The following is a 17148-nucleotide window of genomic DNA, read 5'->3' as shown; positions in this document are numbered from 1 at the left end:
TCCTCGACTATTCCACATGGTCTCTAAGAAGTATATGCAGTTGACCCTTGAACAACCTGAGTTTGAACTGTGCAGGTCTGTTTATACATGGATTTTAAAAAATAAATACATTGGAAAATTTTTTGGAGATTTGTGACAGTTTGTAAAATCTTACACATAAACTAGCCTAGAAATATCAAAGAAGTTAAAAAGGTATGTTATGAATGAATAAAATATATGTGGATACTAGTCTATTTTAACATTTGCTACCATAAAATAAATACAAATCTATTATAAAAAGTTAAAACTTTATCAAAACTTATACACACAAACCGTACATGGCACCATTCACTGTTGAGAGAAAATGTAAACAAATGTAAAGGTGCGGTATTAAATCATAACTGCATAAAATTAACTGTTACATACTGGATGTACTACTGTAATATTTCATAGCCAACTCCCTGTTATTACTGTGGTGAGCTCAAGTGTTGCAAGTATCTGCTTAAAATGCCGTGTGATGGGCCGGGCACGGTGGCTCAAGCCTGTAATCCCAGCACTTTGAGAGGCCGAGATGGGCGGATCACGAGGTCAGGAGATCGAGACCATCCTGGCTAACACGGTGAAACCCCGTCTCTACTAAAAAGATAAAAAAAACTAGCCCGGCGAGGTGGCAGGCACCTGTAGTCCCAGCCACTCGGGAGGCTGAGGCAGGAGAATGGTGTAAACCCGGGAGGCGGAGCTTGCAGTGAGCTGAGGTCCGGCCACTGCACTCCAGACTGGGCAACAGAGCGAGACTCCGTCTCAAAAAAAAAAAAAAAAAAAAAAATGCTGTATGACGCTAGTCATCACCACATGAGCGTTTATCTCTCCAGCTAATTGTGTATCACAGTAAAAATTGATCTCTCATCGTTCTTATATAGTTTTCATTATGTTTAGTGCAATACAGTAAACCTTGAATAATACTATGGGACCCACTAGTGCCACTAGTGTTGCTGGAAGTTCTCCTAAGAAGCAGAGAAAAGTTAGAACATCACAAGAAAAATTGCTCAGTTTGTACATAGTTTGAGGTCTGCAGCTGTGGTTGTTCACCATTTCAAGATAAGTGAATTCAGCATAAGGACTGTTGTAATAAAAGAAAAAAGACTGGGTGTGGTGGCTCACGCCTGTAATCCCAACACTTTGGGAGGCCAAGGTGGGCGGATCACATGCGGATCACATGAGGTCGGGAGATCGAGACCAGCCTGACCAACATGGAGAAACCCCGTCTTTACTAAAAATAGAAAATTAACTGGATGTGGTGGTGCATGCCTGTAATCCCAGCTACTCAGGAGGCTTAGGCAGGAAAATCGATTGAACCCGGGAGGCAGAGGTTGTGGTGAGCCGAGATTATGCCATTGCACTGCAGCCTGAGCAGCAAGAGCAAAACTCCGTCTCAAAAAAAAAAAAAAAAGAAAGAAAGAAAAGGAAAAGAACATTCGTTCGTGAAGCCACTGTTTCTGCTTTCATTTATTGTGAAATACTTTTTAATCTCATAGTGAAAATGCAGCTTTTATATGGGTGCCAGATTGCTACTATAAGAAATGGATACCTTGGCCGGGTGCAGTGGCTCATGCTTGTAATCCCAGTACTTTGGGAGGCTAAGTCGGGAGGATCATTTGAGGGCAGGAGTTCAAGACCAGCCTGGGCAACATAGTGAGATCTAAAATATTTAAAAATTAGCTGGGCATGGTGATGCCTGTCTGTGGTCCTGGCTACTCACAGGGCTGAAGTGAGAGGATTGCTTGAGCCTGGGAGGTCAAGGCTGCAGTGAGCCATGATTGCTCCACTGCACTCCAGTCTAGGTGACAGAGCAAGATCCTGTCTCAAAAAAGAAAACAGAAAAGCAAAGCATACCTATAGATTAATATGATTTAGGAAAAAGTAAAGTCGTTATATGACAACTTAAAGCAAGAGGAAAGTGAAGGAACTAGAGCTGGAGAATTTAATTCCGGCAATGGGTGGTTTGATAATTTTAGGACAATTTGACTTGAAAAATGTCAAGATAACAGGAGACATAGCTTCTACTGACCAAGAGGCAGCAGACAGGTTCCCAGACACCATGGGGAAAATCACTGAGGAGAAAGGATATCTGCCTGAACAGGTTTTTAATGAAGATGAAAGTGCCCTATTCTGGGGGAAGGAAAATGCCACAAAGGATATTTATTAGTAAGGAAGAGAAGTAAGAACCAGAATTTAAGACAGGAAGGGGTAGGCTAACTCTCTCGTTTTGTGCAAATGCAATTGGGTTAATAATCAGGACTACCTTTACCTATAAAGCTACAGTCTTTTGGTTGTACAGCAAGAAGGCATGCACAATGAGAACCTTTTTTTCTGGATTCGTTTCATCAGTGCTTTGTCTCTGAAGTCAGGAAGTACCTTGCCAGTAAGGGACTACCTTTAAAGCTCTTTTGATATTGGTCAATGCCCCTGGCCACCCAGAACCCCATGAATTCAACACTGAAGGTGTCAAAGTGGTCTGCTTGCCCCCAGATACAACGTTTCTAATTCAGCCTCTAGATCAGGTGGGTCATAAGGACCTTTCACACTCATTGCACTTGGTACTCTATGCAAAGGATTTTAAGTGCTACGGAAGAAGAAGACACCGATAGAACATCATGAATGTCTGGAAGGATTTCTCCATTGAAGATACCATAGTTGCCCAGGTGGAGTGGCTAACGCCTATAATCCCAGCACTTTGAGAGGCCAAGGTGGGTGGATCACCTGAGATCAGGAGTGTGAGGCCAGCCTGGCCAACATGGCGAAACCCCGTCTCTACTAAAAATACAAAAATTAGCCAGGCCTGGTGGCGCATGCCTATAATCCCAGCTACTTGGGAGGCTGAGGCAGGAGAATCACTCGAACTTGGGAGGTGGAGGTTACAGTGAGCCAAGATCGCTTCACTGCACTCCAGCCTGGGCGACAGAGTGAGACTCCATCTAAAAAAAAAGATGCCGTAGTTGTTATAGAAGAAGTTGTGGGCCAGGTGCAGTGGCTCATGCCTGTAATCCCAGCACTTTGGGAGGCTGAGGCGGGCAGATCACTTGAACCTGGAAGTTAGAGACCAGCCTGGGCAATGTGGTGAAACCACATTTCCACAAAAGATACAAAAATAAGCTGGGCATGGTCATGCATACCTCTAGTCCCAGGTACTCGGGAGGGTCAAAACTGCAGTGAGCCAGTGATCATGCCACTGCACTCCAGCCTGGGCAACAGAGTGAGACCCTGTCTCAAAAGAAAAAGTTGTGAAAGCCATCAAGCTGAAAACAATAAATTCCTGCTGAAGAAAACTGTGTCCAGAAATTATGTGTGACTTCATAGGATCTGTGACAGAGCCAATCAAGGAAATCATGAAAGAGATATGGCAAAAATAGAAGATGAGGGGTGAAGGATTTCAAGATAGGGATTTTAGATAAATTCAAGAACACCACATCAGAGGAATTAACTGAAGATGACTTGATGGAGATGAGTTCTTCTGAGCCAGTGCCAGATGACGAGGAAGAAGACATAGAAGAAACAGTGCCAGAAAACATTGATGTCAGGCAATCTGGCAGAAGGGTTCAGGTTATTTGAGACTGCTTTTGAGTTATTTTAGACTTGGACCCTTCGATGATATGGGCACTAAAACCAAAGCAAATGGGAAGAAGAATTGGTACCATATGGAAACATTTTTAGAGAAATGAAAAACCAAGCCTGAGTGTGGAGGCTCATGCCTGTAATCCCAGCAATTGGGAGGCCAAGGCAGGAGGATCACTTGAGGTCAGGAGTTCAAGACCAGCCTGGGCTGGTAGCTTCAGCTATGCAGGAGGCTAGGGCAGGAGGATCACTTAAACCCAGTAGTTCGAGGATGCAGTGAGCTGTGATCACACCACTGTACTCCAGCCTGGGTGATAGAGTGAGACCCTGTTTCTAAAAAATAGAAAAAGCAAAAAAATTCAGACAAATTATAACATTTCTGTAAATTTATACCATGTGTGCCTTCCTCTCCTGCCTCCCCTTCCACCTTCTCTACCTCTGCCAACCCTGAGACACACTCCTCTTCCTCTTCTTCCTCAGTCTATTTGGTTTGAAGACAATGAGGATGAAGACCTTTATGATGATCCACTTTATGATCACTTTATGATGATCCACTTCCATTTAATGAATAGTAAATATATTTTCTTATTTTCTTAATAGTATTCCTTTTTCTAGCTTAATTGTAAGAATACAGTATATAATACATGTCACATACAAAACATATGTTAATCAACTGTTTATATTATTGATAAGGCTTTCAGTCAACAGTAGGTTGTTAGTAAAGTTTTTGGGGAGTCAAAAGTTATATGTGGATTTTTGATTTTGGTGGGGTTGAGGAGGATGTTGGGCCATTGGGATTGGGTTCATGCCCTCCCCCAACATTATTCAAGGGTCAGTGTACGTACATAAGTCAGTCAGTCCTCACTTAAAGGTCATTAATAGGTTCTTAGAAACTGACTTTAAGCAAAAAGACACATAACAAAACCAATTTTTTTTTTTAAGATGAAGTTTCGCTCTTATTGCCCAGGCTGGAGTGCAGTGGTGCAATCTTGGCTTACTGAAACCTCTGCCTCCTGGGTTCAAGCAGTTCTCCTGCCTCAGCCTCCCGAGTAGCTGGGATTACAGGCATGCACCATGACGCTTGGCTAATTTTGTATTTTTAGTAGAGATGGGGTTTCTCCATGTTGGTCAGGCTGGAATAAAGACCAGACTTCTACATAAAGACCAAAACACAGCCAGACGCAGTGGCTCACGCCTGTAATCCCAGCACTTTGGGAGGCTGAGGTGGGCGGATCACAAGGTCAAGAGATCAAGACCATTCTGGCTAACATGGTGAAACCCCGTCTCTACTAAAAATACAAAAAATTGGCCAGGCGTGGTGGTGGGCGCCTGTAGTCCCAGCTACTCAGGAGGCTGAGGCAGGAGAATTGTCGTGAACCCAGGAGGCGGAGCTTGCAGTGAGCCGAGATCGCGCCACTTCACTCCAGCCTGGGTGACAGGGCTAGACTCCATCTCAAAAAAAAAAAAAGACCAAGACACTTCTAATATTAAACAGTGAAATGTATGTAAACTATACACACTTGTAAGAAAGATTAATGAAAACAAATTAGATAATCATTTACCCAAGTATTCCAGCTCAGGATCACAAGTGGCCGGAGCCTATTGTGGCAGTTCAGGATGCAAGGCAGAACAACTCTGGACAGGACACCATTCCATCGAGGGGTGTATACCCACACACCCACACTCACTCAGACTGGCACAGCTTAGCATGCCATTTCACCTTACACAACATCTCTGGGATATGGAAGGAAACCAGCATACCCAGAGAAAACCCATGCAGATGTGCCAACTCCACACAGACAGTGGTCCTGGCCGGAAATCAATTTTTTTTTCTTATCAACATTATAAGGGAACAAGCATGGTGGCTCACACCTGTAATCCTAGCACTTTGGGAGGCCGAGGCAGGTGGATCACTTGAGGTCAGGAGTTCGAGACCAGCCTGACCAATGTGGTGAAACCCTGTCTCTACTAAAAATACAAAAATTAGCCTGGCGTGGTGGCAGGTGCCTGTAATCCCAGCTACTCAGGAGTCTGAGGCAGGAGAATCACTTGAACCCAGGAAGTGGAGGTTGCAGTGAGCCAAGATCACGCCAGTGCACTCCAGCCTGGGTGACAGAGCAAGATCCTATCTAAAAAAAAAAAAAAAAGTTACAAGGAAACAACACTGACAAAATGTTATTCAAAGACCTGCTTATATGTGTATACACACACACAGTCATACACTGTTTAGCAACATTTTGGTCAATGATAGACTACATATATGATGGTGGTTCCATAAGATTATATTACTGTATTTTTACTGTACTTTTTCTATGTTTAAATATGTTTAGGTACATACTTAAACATAAATATGTTTAAGTATTCATATACTTACCATTGTGTTAGAGTTGCCTCCGGTATTCAGCACAGTAACATGCTATTCAGGTCTGTAGCCTAGGAGCAATAGGCTCTACCACATAGCCTAGGTGTGTAGTAGGCTACACCATCTAGGTTTGGATAAGTACACTCTGATATTCGCCTAATGATGCATTTCTCTGAACATATTTCTCTCATTAAGTAATGCATGACTGTACCTATACTTAATATACATAAGTACATATATATAGAGAGAGGAGGTCTGTGATTTAAAGATTAATGTTCATACTTGATGAAAAATTTCATATCTTTTTTTCTGATTTGAAAGTATTAAAGGTTGAGTATCCCTAAACTGAAATCCAAAATGCTTAAAAATCTGAAACTTGCCGGGCGCGGTGGCTCAAGCCTGTAATCCCAGCACTTTGGGAGGCCGAGACGGGCGGATCACGAGGTCAGGAGATCGAGACCATCCTGGCTAACACGGTGAAACCCCGTCTCTACTAAAAAATACAAAAAACTAGCCGGGCGACGTGGCGGCGCCTGTAGTCCCAGCTACCCGGGAGGCTGAGGCAGGAGAATGGCGGGAACCCGGGAGGCGGAGCTTGCAGTGAGCTGAGATCCGGTCACAGCACTCCAGCCTGGGTGACAGAGCGAGACTCCGTCTCAAAAAAAAAAAAATCTGAAACTTTTTGCACACTGACATGATGCTCAAAGGAAATGCTCATTGGAGCACTTTGGATTTCAGAGGTTTGGATTAGGGATGTTCAACGGGTAAGTATAAAGCAAATATTCCAAAATCTGAAAAAAATCCAAAATCTGAAACACTTCTGGTCTCAAGCATTTCGGATAAGGAGGACTTAACTTGTATTTACTTAACAAAAACTTTGTAAGATCTAATTTATGTCTTACGAAAAGCAACATCTTTTTACAGTTAACTGTGAGATAAGCAGGAACAGGTAACTTCAGAGACTTTTGAGCCAGCTTGCCCCCAAACTGCCCTCCCAAAAGTGAGAATCATTGTTGAAATATTCAAACCAGCCTCTCATATCTTCTAAAGTAAGTTTTAAAATTTTTACTTCTTAATTTTCCATGGCAGGAACCTTCAGCCTGTGGTGTCATCCTAAATTTGAGGACCGCTGTCAATCTGTTGTAGAGTTTATTAAGAGAGCCATTATGCACTCCAAGAATGGAAAATTTCTCTATTTCTTAAGATCCAGGGTTCCAGGTAAGGCTGTACTTCTGTTAATTATTTAACTTAACTTCGATATGATCCAGTTTAGTGTCAAAAAACACCACCCCCACAAAAGGCCACGGTTAAGCTTTTTTCCACTGGCTGTTGTAGCCACCACTCCTGGTCCTGTGGTTAATCCCCTGCCTTTGTATGTTAATCTCTCAGCATACTGAGGAGGAATCTTTGCTCCTCTGACCACATGAATGAGAAAACTGCTTCCACCTCTGATGTCCAGGCATCACGTGAATATTTGACATTTGGAGGTGTCCCTGATCTAGGCATGTCAACATTTATAAGTGAAGGAGAAAGGTGAGAGCTCTCAGGTCCTACCCATAGGAATGGGAAAGGTAAGAGAATGTTTACCAGAAAGGCAGGGGCGAGTGTCAGGAGGGCTCAGTCTGGCTAGGCGTGGTGGCTCATGCCTGTAATCCCAGCACTTTGAGAGGCCAAGGTGGGAGGGTTGCTTGAGCCCAGGAATTTGAGACCCCCATCTCTTAAACAAATTAAAAAATTGGCCAGGCGCAGTGGCTCAAGCCTGTAATCCCAGCACTTTGGGAGGCCGAGACGGGCGGATCACGAGGTCAGGAGATCGAGACCATCCTGGCTAACACGGTGAAACCCCGTCTCTACTAAAAAATACAAAAAAATTAGCTGGGCATGGTGGCGGGCGCCTGTAGTCCCAGCTACTCGGGAGGCTGAGGCAGGAGAATGGCGTGAACCTGGGAGGCGGAGCTTGCAGTGAGCTGAGATCCGGCCACTGCACTCCAGCCTGGGCGACAGAGCAAGACTCCATCTCAAAAAAAAAAAAAAAAAAATTAAAAAATTAGCCAGACATAGTGGTACATGCCTGTAGTTCCAGCTAGTTAGGAGGCTGAGATGGGAGGATCACTCAAGCCCAGGAGGTCAAGGCTGCACTGAGCCATGATCGTGCCACTGCACTCTAGTCTGGGTGATAGAACAAAACCCTGTCTCCCCCAAGAAAGGAAAAAACAAGGGCCAAATCCAATTGCACATTGCGCTCTGTTAGGAAGTATCTGCTGTGGGTTTGCCCATGTTGTACTAAACTTGCTGCTGAACAATAAATTCTTTGTTTTGTATCTTGCCGTCCCTACCATTGATGAATACAACACCCTTCTCCATTTGGGAGCACTGGGCAGTTGCTATTCTTGCTGGTGTGATTGTATAGTCTTCCTGCCCACTAAGTTAGGGAGGTGTCTGTATAGTTTGTGGAGGGCAAGAGGGGATTGTTTGGAGCAATCTGCCTTTATAGTGTTGGTAAGACAAAATGACAAGGACATTAATATGAGGAACTTGTAAGATACAAACAACTTAAGCCAGGCATGGTGGCTCACACTGTAATAATCCCAGTACTTTGGGAGGCTGAGACGGGCAGATTGCTCAAGTCCAGGATTTCAAGACCAGGCTGGGCAACATGGTGAAACCATATCTCTACAAAATACACAAAAGTTAGCTGGGTGTGATGCCGGGCATCTGTAGTCCCAGCTACTTGGGAGGCTGAGGTGGGAGGATCACTTGAGCCTGGGAGGCAGAGGCTCCAATGAGCCAAGATTAAGCCACTGCACTCCAGCCTGGGTGACACAGTGAGACCCTGTCTCAAAAAAAAAGGCATAGGGCAGTAGCTCACATCTGTAATCCCAGCACTTTGGGAGGCTGAGGAGGGCAGATCACCTGAGGTCAGGAGTTCGAGACAGCCTGGCCAACATGGTGAAACCCGGTTTCTACTAAAAATACAAAAATTAGCCAGGCGTGGTGGCGGGTGCCTGTAATCCCAGCTACTCGGGAGGCTGAGGCAGGAGAGTTGCTTGAACCTGGGAAAGCGGAGGTTGCAGTGTGCTGAGACTGCGCCATTGCACTCCAGCCTGGGCGACAGAGCCCAGACTCTTTCAAAAAAAACAAAAAACAAAAACAAAACAAAAAAAGAAACAATTTAAAATGAGAACTTCATGCTTTACCATTGAATCAAATTAAGATTCTTAAACAGAATGCCAAGAAATTAGTCTGAACTGTAGGAGCTCAGGGGAGCCTCAGGCAGAAGACTAGGAACAGGATTGAGCCAGGTGACAGGAATGTTTCTTGTAATCGTGGTGATTTAAATAAGGCATGACAGGGTGTGAACTGTATTAATTCTCACTTCATTTAGTTTTGCCCTTTGCCTCAGTGCTGTCAACACAGTTGGGTCTTGTGCAGTTGACTTGCTTAAAGGGAAAAGTTAGATTCCTTCCATATAGGAGTTGACTCTGCTTAGCAGTTTTTAACGTGTTTGGCTTTTTGGGGGGTTTTTATTTAACAAACATTTATTTTGCAATTTATTATAAAAAATAAGCTACATTTCTGCCTTCAGAGAAGTCATAGTCTCAAAGAGGGGACAGGAAGGAAGACAAAGGTGAGAGCACATGTTCAAGTCAGTATAAAGCATGTGGCGGTGACCAGCAAGGTTAGGGTAGTCAGCTCTGCCTGTGGGCAAGCATGGAAAATCTCAGAGAAATTCTGGACTCTGGAGCATCACTCTACTGGTAGAATATTGAGAAACTTCATGGAATATTGGACTCCTCAGTTACAGCTTATTTCATTCTACAAATGTACCCTGTCTGCAGATATTTTAACCAAGATTCTTAGCATTGTATTAAGGGCTAGAGTGTATAGTGTTTGCCACTGTTAATATTGAGTGCCTGTTAGATGCCAGGTACTGGCCAGGTTCTTTATTTAAATATATTGACATTTTTACAACAACCTCAAAGTTAGGTAATACAGATCAATCTATTAAAATAATATGGCCTGGCGCGGTGGCTCACGCCTGTAATCCCAGCACTTTGGGAGTCCGAGGTGGGTGGATCACCTCAGGTCAGGAGTTCGAGACCAGCCTGACCAACATGGTGAAACCTCGCCTCTACTGAAAATACAAAATTAGCCAGGCGTGGTGGCGCACGCCTGTAATCCTAGCTACTCCAGAGGCTAAGGCAGGAGAGTCGCTTAAAACCCAGGAGGCTGAGGTTGCAGTGAGCTGAGATTGTGCTACTACACTCTAGCCTAGGCCCCCAAGCAAGACTCTGTCTCAAAAATAATAATAATAATAATAATAATATGTCCAACATGGTGAAACCTCACCTCTATTAAAAATACAAAAATTAGCCAGGCGTGGTGGCAGGCACCTGTAGTCCCAGCTACTTAGCAGGCTGAAGCAGGAGAATCACTTGAACCTAGGAGGTGGAGGTTGCAGTGAGCCATGATTGCGCCACTGCACTTCAGCCTGGGCAACAGAGGGAGACTCTGTCTCCAAAAAAATAAAATAAAATAAAATAAATTTAAAAATAAAATAATACACAAGACTTCATTTTGCCAGTGAGGAAACTGCGGCTGAGGCTCAAAAGTTAGATTATTTATTCTAAAGTTAACTCAGTTGATCAGTGCTGAAGCCAGAATTCAAACCTGGGCCCGACTACAAATCCTTGGCTTTATTTCTCACCAGTCTGTTATTGGAAGAGGTAGTAGTAATCAGATTGAAAGTTTGCTGGCATTTATGGAAACTACCTAAAGAAGGTAGAACCATGTTTATTAGGGGCAGGAGGGTGCAAATGCTCCAGTTAAAGATCTGTGTAGACTTAAAATTGTAATCAAGTTGAGGGGGCAAAGCAGAGTTGTTGCCCCTCAACCCTAAGTGACCTCACTTTGAAGGATAGGGCCAAACAAGACAAAGCCTTTACCACTGTTTGCTGCCCTCTTTTGCTTATCATAAAGGGGAAGGCATTATATAAGCTTGACTTCATTAGAGGAGAGGATTGGGGTGAGGAAGGAGGTAGGTATTAGCATTTAGGTTGAGCTCTGTTCGTCTGCGTCAAGGATTTTAACTTGATCGATTCAGAAAGGATCCTGTGTGTTCAAACTTTGCAATGATGAAAACTGAACACCTACAAGGAGCCAGGTGTTATTCCATTTAACCAAGTGTTATCCTTTGAAGGGATGGTACAATCTCCTTTTTTTTTCTTTTTGGAAAAGCAAAAGAAACTGAGGTCCAGTGAGTTGCAGAGCTAGGATGCGATCTCAGGTTTTTCTGGCTTAGATCCCAGAGCTGGATGCAGTAGGAAGGTGTTGAGACTGGTGTCAGGCTGGGCACGGTGCCTCATGCCTGTAATCCCAGCACTTTGGGAGGCCAAGGTGGGCAGATCGCCTGAGCTCAGGGTCTTGAACCACCCTGGGCAATATGGTGAAATCCCATCTCTACTAAAATACAAAAAATTAGCTGGGCATGGTGGCACACACCTATAGTTCTAGCTACTTGGGAGGCTGAGACATGATAATTGCTTGAGCCCCGGAATTGGAGGTTGCAGTGAGCCAAGATCATGCCACTGCACTCCAGCTTGGGCTACAGAGTGAGACTCCATTTCAAAAAAAAAAAGACTGGTGTCAAAGGGATACCAGGGATCACAGGAATTGCAAAGCTAGAACTAATGGAAAGGTTCTGAGTGGTGACAAATAAGGAACAGAGATAAATTAAGTAGAATAGAATAAATTGAATAATTAGCATCTGGGGGAGGAACCCTTCGTAAAATAATGGTGCCTGAGTTTGGTTTGACCTTATCCTTTCTCCTTGTTTTATTTTTTTAAATGTAAATATATATATAATTTTTTTTTAATTTGAAGTTTTGGGTTATTGTAATATTGACTCGTGGTCCCAGCAGATCTGAGGTCACTGATTACATCTCAGTATGGCCTCATCCATTTCACAATTATAAACTAAATCCCTGCTGAGCGCGGTGGCTCACACCTGTAGTCCCAGCACTTTGGGAGGCCGAGGTGGCCGGATCACGAGGTCAGGAGTTTGAGACCAGCCTGGCCAATATGGTGAAACCTCGTGTCTACTAAAAATACAAAAGTTAGCTGGGCGTGGTGGCAGGCGCCTGTAATCCCAGCTACTCAGGAGTCTGAGGCAGGAGAATCACTTGAACCTGGGAGGCGGAGGTTGCAGTGAGCCAAGTCACGCCGCTGCACTCCAGAGACTATCTCAAAACAAAAACAAAAACAAAAAAAAACTAAACCCCTAACACCAGACACAAAACCTCTGATCCTACTAGAGCCAGGCTAAAAGCAGACATACCCTTTTTAATTGAGAGACTCTTCATCTGTAAAGTTCATGAAGAAAAAATATCTTTAAAAAATCATACTTTGATCAGACTTGGTGGCTCACATCTGTAATCCCAGCACTTTGGGAGGTAGAGGTGGAAGGATTGTTTGAGCCCAGGAGTTCTAGACTAGCCTGGATAATATAGAGAGACTTCATCTCTACAAAAACAAAACAAAACAAAAACACCTAATCGCACGTGGTGGTATGCGCCTTTGGTCCCAGCTGCTTGGGAGGCTGAGGTAGGAGGATCTTTTAGGCCTAGTAGGTCAAGGCTACAGTGAGCTGTGATTGCGCCACGGCACTCCAGCCTAAGTGACAGAGCGAGACCCTATCTCAAACAAAAACAAAAACAAAACACGCTTTGAGTTGGACAGATCTTTTTTGTTTGTTTTGAGATGGAGTCTCCCCCAGTCACCCAGGCTGGAGTGCAGTGGCATGATCTCGGCTCACTGCAACCTCCTCCACCTCCCAAGTTCAAACGATTCTCCTTCCTCAGCCTCCCGTACTCGGATGGTATAGGCGCCTTCCACCTTGCCCAGCTAATTTTTGTACTTTTAGTAGAGACAGGGTTTCACCATGTTGGCCAGGCTGGCCTTGAACTCTTGACCTCATGGTCCACCTGCCTTGGTCTCCCAAAGTGCTGGGATTACAGGCGTGAGCCACCGCACCTGGCCGAATTGGACAGCTTTTTAAGGAAATTGGTTACTTCCTCTTTTGTAACCCTTGTTAAGTTTATAATTACTTGTTCAGTGACATGTCTTCCCTGTTTATCAGGGTTTCTCAGCTCAGCATTATTGACATTTTAGGCTGGACAGTTTTTTGTTGTGGGGTCTGTCCTGTGTATTGGAGGAAGCCCTGACTTTTGCCCACTAAATACCAGGAGCACTCACCCGCCCCCCTAAAGCTGTGACAATCACATTATGTCTCCATATGTCCCTGGGGGCCAAAATCATACCCAGTTGGGAACCATTGCTATATACCATAGTGGTTAAAAAGTACAGCTTCTGGATCCAGAACACCGAGTGCTACCCCAGGTCCTGCCAGTTATTAGCTCTGTGATCTTAGGCATGAACTGAACCTCTCTTGCCTCAGTTTCCTCAACAGTAAAATGGGGATGATTATAGTATCTAACTTATAGGGTTGTTTTGAGGAATGCAAGAATTAACTCATGTAAAATATTTAAGACAATTCCTGACACAGAGTAAGCACTCAACAGATGTTACTTTTCTCAGTGGTCTCTAAGATGTAGGTGCATAGGAAGTATTTAAGGTGGTATCTCTGGTGTTCTCCTGGCCCTATAAAGGTGGTACTCAAGATATATGTGTTGAATGATACTCTAGGTGGCCGCTCAGATATCCTTGTGATATCCTTTGAGATGCCCTTTGTCGTTATTTTATCTTACCTATCTGATTGCCAGGTCATCCAGAGCAAGAACTGTCTTTTCTTTGCTCTATATTATTTTGAGACGGAGTCTCGCTTTGTTGTGCCCAGGCTGGAGTGCAGTGGCGCAATCTCGGCTCACCACAAAACTCTGCCTCCTGGGTTCAAGCAGTTTAGAGTAGCTGGAATTACAGGCGCCCACCATCACGCCTGGCTAATTTTTTGTATTTTTTGGAGACGGGTTTCACCGTGTTGGTCAGGCTGGTCTCGAACTCCTGACCTTAGGTGATCCACCTACCTCGGCCTCCCAAAGTGCTGGGATTACAGGGGTGAGCCACCGCGCCCAGCCTGCTCTATATTATTTTGTATATTAGAACACTCAAACATTTGCTAATGAGGTATTAGGCATACTAAGAAGAGATTATTTCACTTACGCTTGTGAAAGAAGGAAGCCAGGAGTCCTTTCCTGGGGATTTGTGACCAATGTCTCTGGGCATCTCCCCAGTAAGTGGTTTGTCCTTATTTTATAGGTACAGGGTCATGCCACTGATAGGGCTCCCCTCCTTGCTCTGGCTGCATGACCCCCTCCAGCAACACTGTAAGACTCCCTTGAGTGTATTTGCTAACTAGACTTACTCCTGGATTATTACCTTCTTTATGTTTATTTGTTTGGTATGCAGAATAGTGTAATAAACCCTATGTATCCATCACCCAGCCCCAGCAAACATCAGCCCATGGCCACTCCTGCCCTGTTTGTATACCTGTCCACTTCTTCATTGCATACTAGTGTTTTGTGTTTAAATATACTTTTGTTTTGTTTTGTTTTGAGACAGGGTCTCTGTCACTCAGGCTGGAGTATAGTAGTGCAGTCATGCCTTGGCCTCCCAGGCTCAAGTGATCCTTCCACCTCAGCCTCCCGAGTAGCTAGGACTACAGTCATGGGCCACCATGCTTGGCTAATTTTTCAATTTTTTTGTTGAGACAAGGTGTTTCTGTGTTGTGCAGGCTGGTCATAAACTCCTGGGCTCAAGTGATCTTCCCTCCTCAGCCTTCCAAAGTATTGAGATTACAGGCATGAACCACCATGCCCAGGTTTTTTTTTTCTCTGAGATGGAGTCTCCCTCTGTCACCCAGGCTGGAGTGCAGTGGTGCGATCTCGGCTCACTGCAACCAGCCACCTCCCGGGTTCAAGCGATTCTCCTGCCTCAGCCTCCTGAGTAGCTGGGATTACAGGCACGTACCACCATACCTGGCTAATTTTTTTATTTTTAGTAGAGACAGGGTTTTACCGTGTTGGTCAGGCTGGTCTTGAACTCCTGACTTCGTGATCCACCTGCCTCAGTCTCCCAAAGTGCTGGGATTACAGGCGTGAGCCACTGCACCCAGCTCTTTTTTTTTGTTTTGTTTTGAGACGGAGTTTTGCTCTTATTGTCCAGGCTAGAATGCAGTGGCACAATCTTGGCTCACTGCAATCTCCGCCTTCCGGTTTCAAGCAATTCTTCTGCCTCAGCCTCCCAAGTCGCTGGGATTACAGGTGCCCGCCACCACGCCCAGCTAATTTTTTTGTATTTTTAGTAGAGATGGGGTTTCATCATGTTGGTCAGACTGGTCTCGAACTGCTGACCTTGTGATCCACCCGCCTCAGCCTCCCAAAGTGCTGGGATTACAGGCGTGAGCCACCATGCCCGGCTGGTTTAATATTATTATAAGGTGAATACCACTCAGGCAAAGGAACCAAAACTTTTCCAGCTGCTCCAGAAATCCTTCCGTGTTCCCCATACTAATCTCTACAACTGTCTTTATAATAATCACTTCCTTTCATTTTTCCATGAATGCTTTTATCACCCAAATGTGTATCCCTGAGCACTATAGTTTGATGTTGCTCATTTTAAAAAATTTTCATATCGGGAGGCTGAGACGGGCAGATCACAAGGTCAGGAGATCAAGGCCATCCTGGCTAACCCGGTGAAACCCACAAAAAACTAGCCGGGCAAGGTGGCGGGCGCCTGTAGTCGCAGCTACTCGGGAGGCTGAGGCAGGAGAATGGCGTGAACCCAGGAGGCGGAGTTTGCAGTGAGCCGAGATCCGGCCACTGCACTCCAGCCTGGGCGACAGAGCGAGTTTCCGTCTCAAAAAAAAAAAAAAAAAATTCATATCTTTTAAATCTCTTAATCTTGAATTTTTCTTTCATTTCTTTACAATTTACTTATTGAATAATTGGGCAGTTTGACCTGGAGAATTTCCCTGGATTTTACTAATTACATACTCTCGTTGGAGTTCAGCATGTTGTCCTGTCTTCTGTATTTCTTACAAATTAGCAGGAGTCTGATTCAAACTCAGGCTTGGCTGAACATATAATAGTAGTTCATGCCTAAAATCCCAGCACTTCGGGAGGTGAGGCAGGAGGATCGCTTAAACCCAGGAGTTCAAGACCTTCCTGGGCAATGTGGTAAGACCCTGTCTTTACCAAAAAAATAAATTAAAAATTAGCCGAGGCTAGGCGCGGTGGCTCAGGCCTGTAATCCCAGCACTTTGGGAGGCCGAGGCAGGTGGATCACCTGAGGGCGAGAGTTTGAGACCAGCCTGGCCAACATGGAGAAACCCCGTCTCTACTAAAAATATAAAAATTAGCCAGGCATGGTGGCCCATACTTGTAATCCCAGCTACTTGGAAGGCTGAGGCAGGAGAATTGCCTGAACCCAGGAGGTGGAGGTTGCAATGAGCCAAGATTGCGCCACAGCACTCCAGCCCGGGCGAAACAGGGAGGCTGTGTCTCAAAAAAAAAAGCCAAGAGGCTGAGGCAGGGTAATCGCTTGAGTTCATTATGTCAAAGCCACACTGAGCTATGTTCATGCCACTGCACTCTAGCCTGGGCGACAGAATGAGACTGTATCTCAAAAACAAACAAAAAAACTAAGGCTTGATCCTTTTAGCAAGATTATATAGGTAGTATTTGGCATGTCCATAGGAAACACATGATGTCTGGTTGTGTCTCTTTTTATGATCTTAGCAGCTGTTCGTTGGGAGTTACAAAATCATGATACTCTAATTTTATCACTTTTTATTTGTTAGATGGAATAGTTTTACAGAGACATTTCTCCTCAACTATTATTTACCAAATTCATATAGAAAAAGCAGGATAAATGCTTGATTCTTTTTCTTTATTTACTAATTTTCAAGATAATGAATTGGTTCCCTATCATCCTTTGAAGGTGATCATTTAGAAAATTATAATTAATGGCTGGGCGCGGTGGCTCACGCCTGTAATCCCAGCCCTTTGGGAGGCTGAGGCAGGCGGATCATGAGGTCAGGAGATTGAGACCATCCTGGCTAACACAGTGAAACCCCATCTTTACTAAAAATACAAAAAATTAGCTGGACCTGGTGGCGGGCGCCTGTTGTCCCAGCTGCTCGGGAGGCTGAGGCAGGAGAATGGCATGAATCTGGGAGG

At 44.4% G+C, this 17148-nt stretch overlaps 1 protein-coding gene across 1 annotated transcript in view; it reads left to right on the top strand.

Annotated features, from left to right (window-relative positions):
* SOCS7 (suppressor of cytokine signaling 7) overlaps positions 1-17148 on the top strand; it is a 60564-nt gene that overhangs the window by 26611 nt on the left and 16805 nt on the right. Inside the window, exon 9 of the mRNA XM_011960008.1 lies at positions 7043-7171. Coding sequence (XP_011815398.1) covers positions 7043-7171 — 129 coding nt within the window. The remainder of the gene's footprint in view (positions 1-7042; positions 7172-17148) is intronic.

This window comes from Colobus angolensis, unplaced genomic scaffold (genome assembly GCF_000951035.1).
Source record: "Colobus angolensis palliatus isolate OR3802 unplaced genomic scaffold, Cang.pa_1.0 Scaffold50, whole genome shotgun sequence".
NCBI lineage: Eukaryota > Metazoa > Chordata > Mammalia > Primates > Cercopithecidae > Colobus > Colobus angolensis.
The sequence above is the reverse complement of the archived record's forward strand: the minus strand, read 5'-3'. Positions and strand labels throughout refer to the sequence as shown.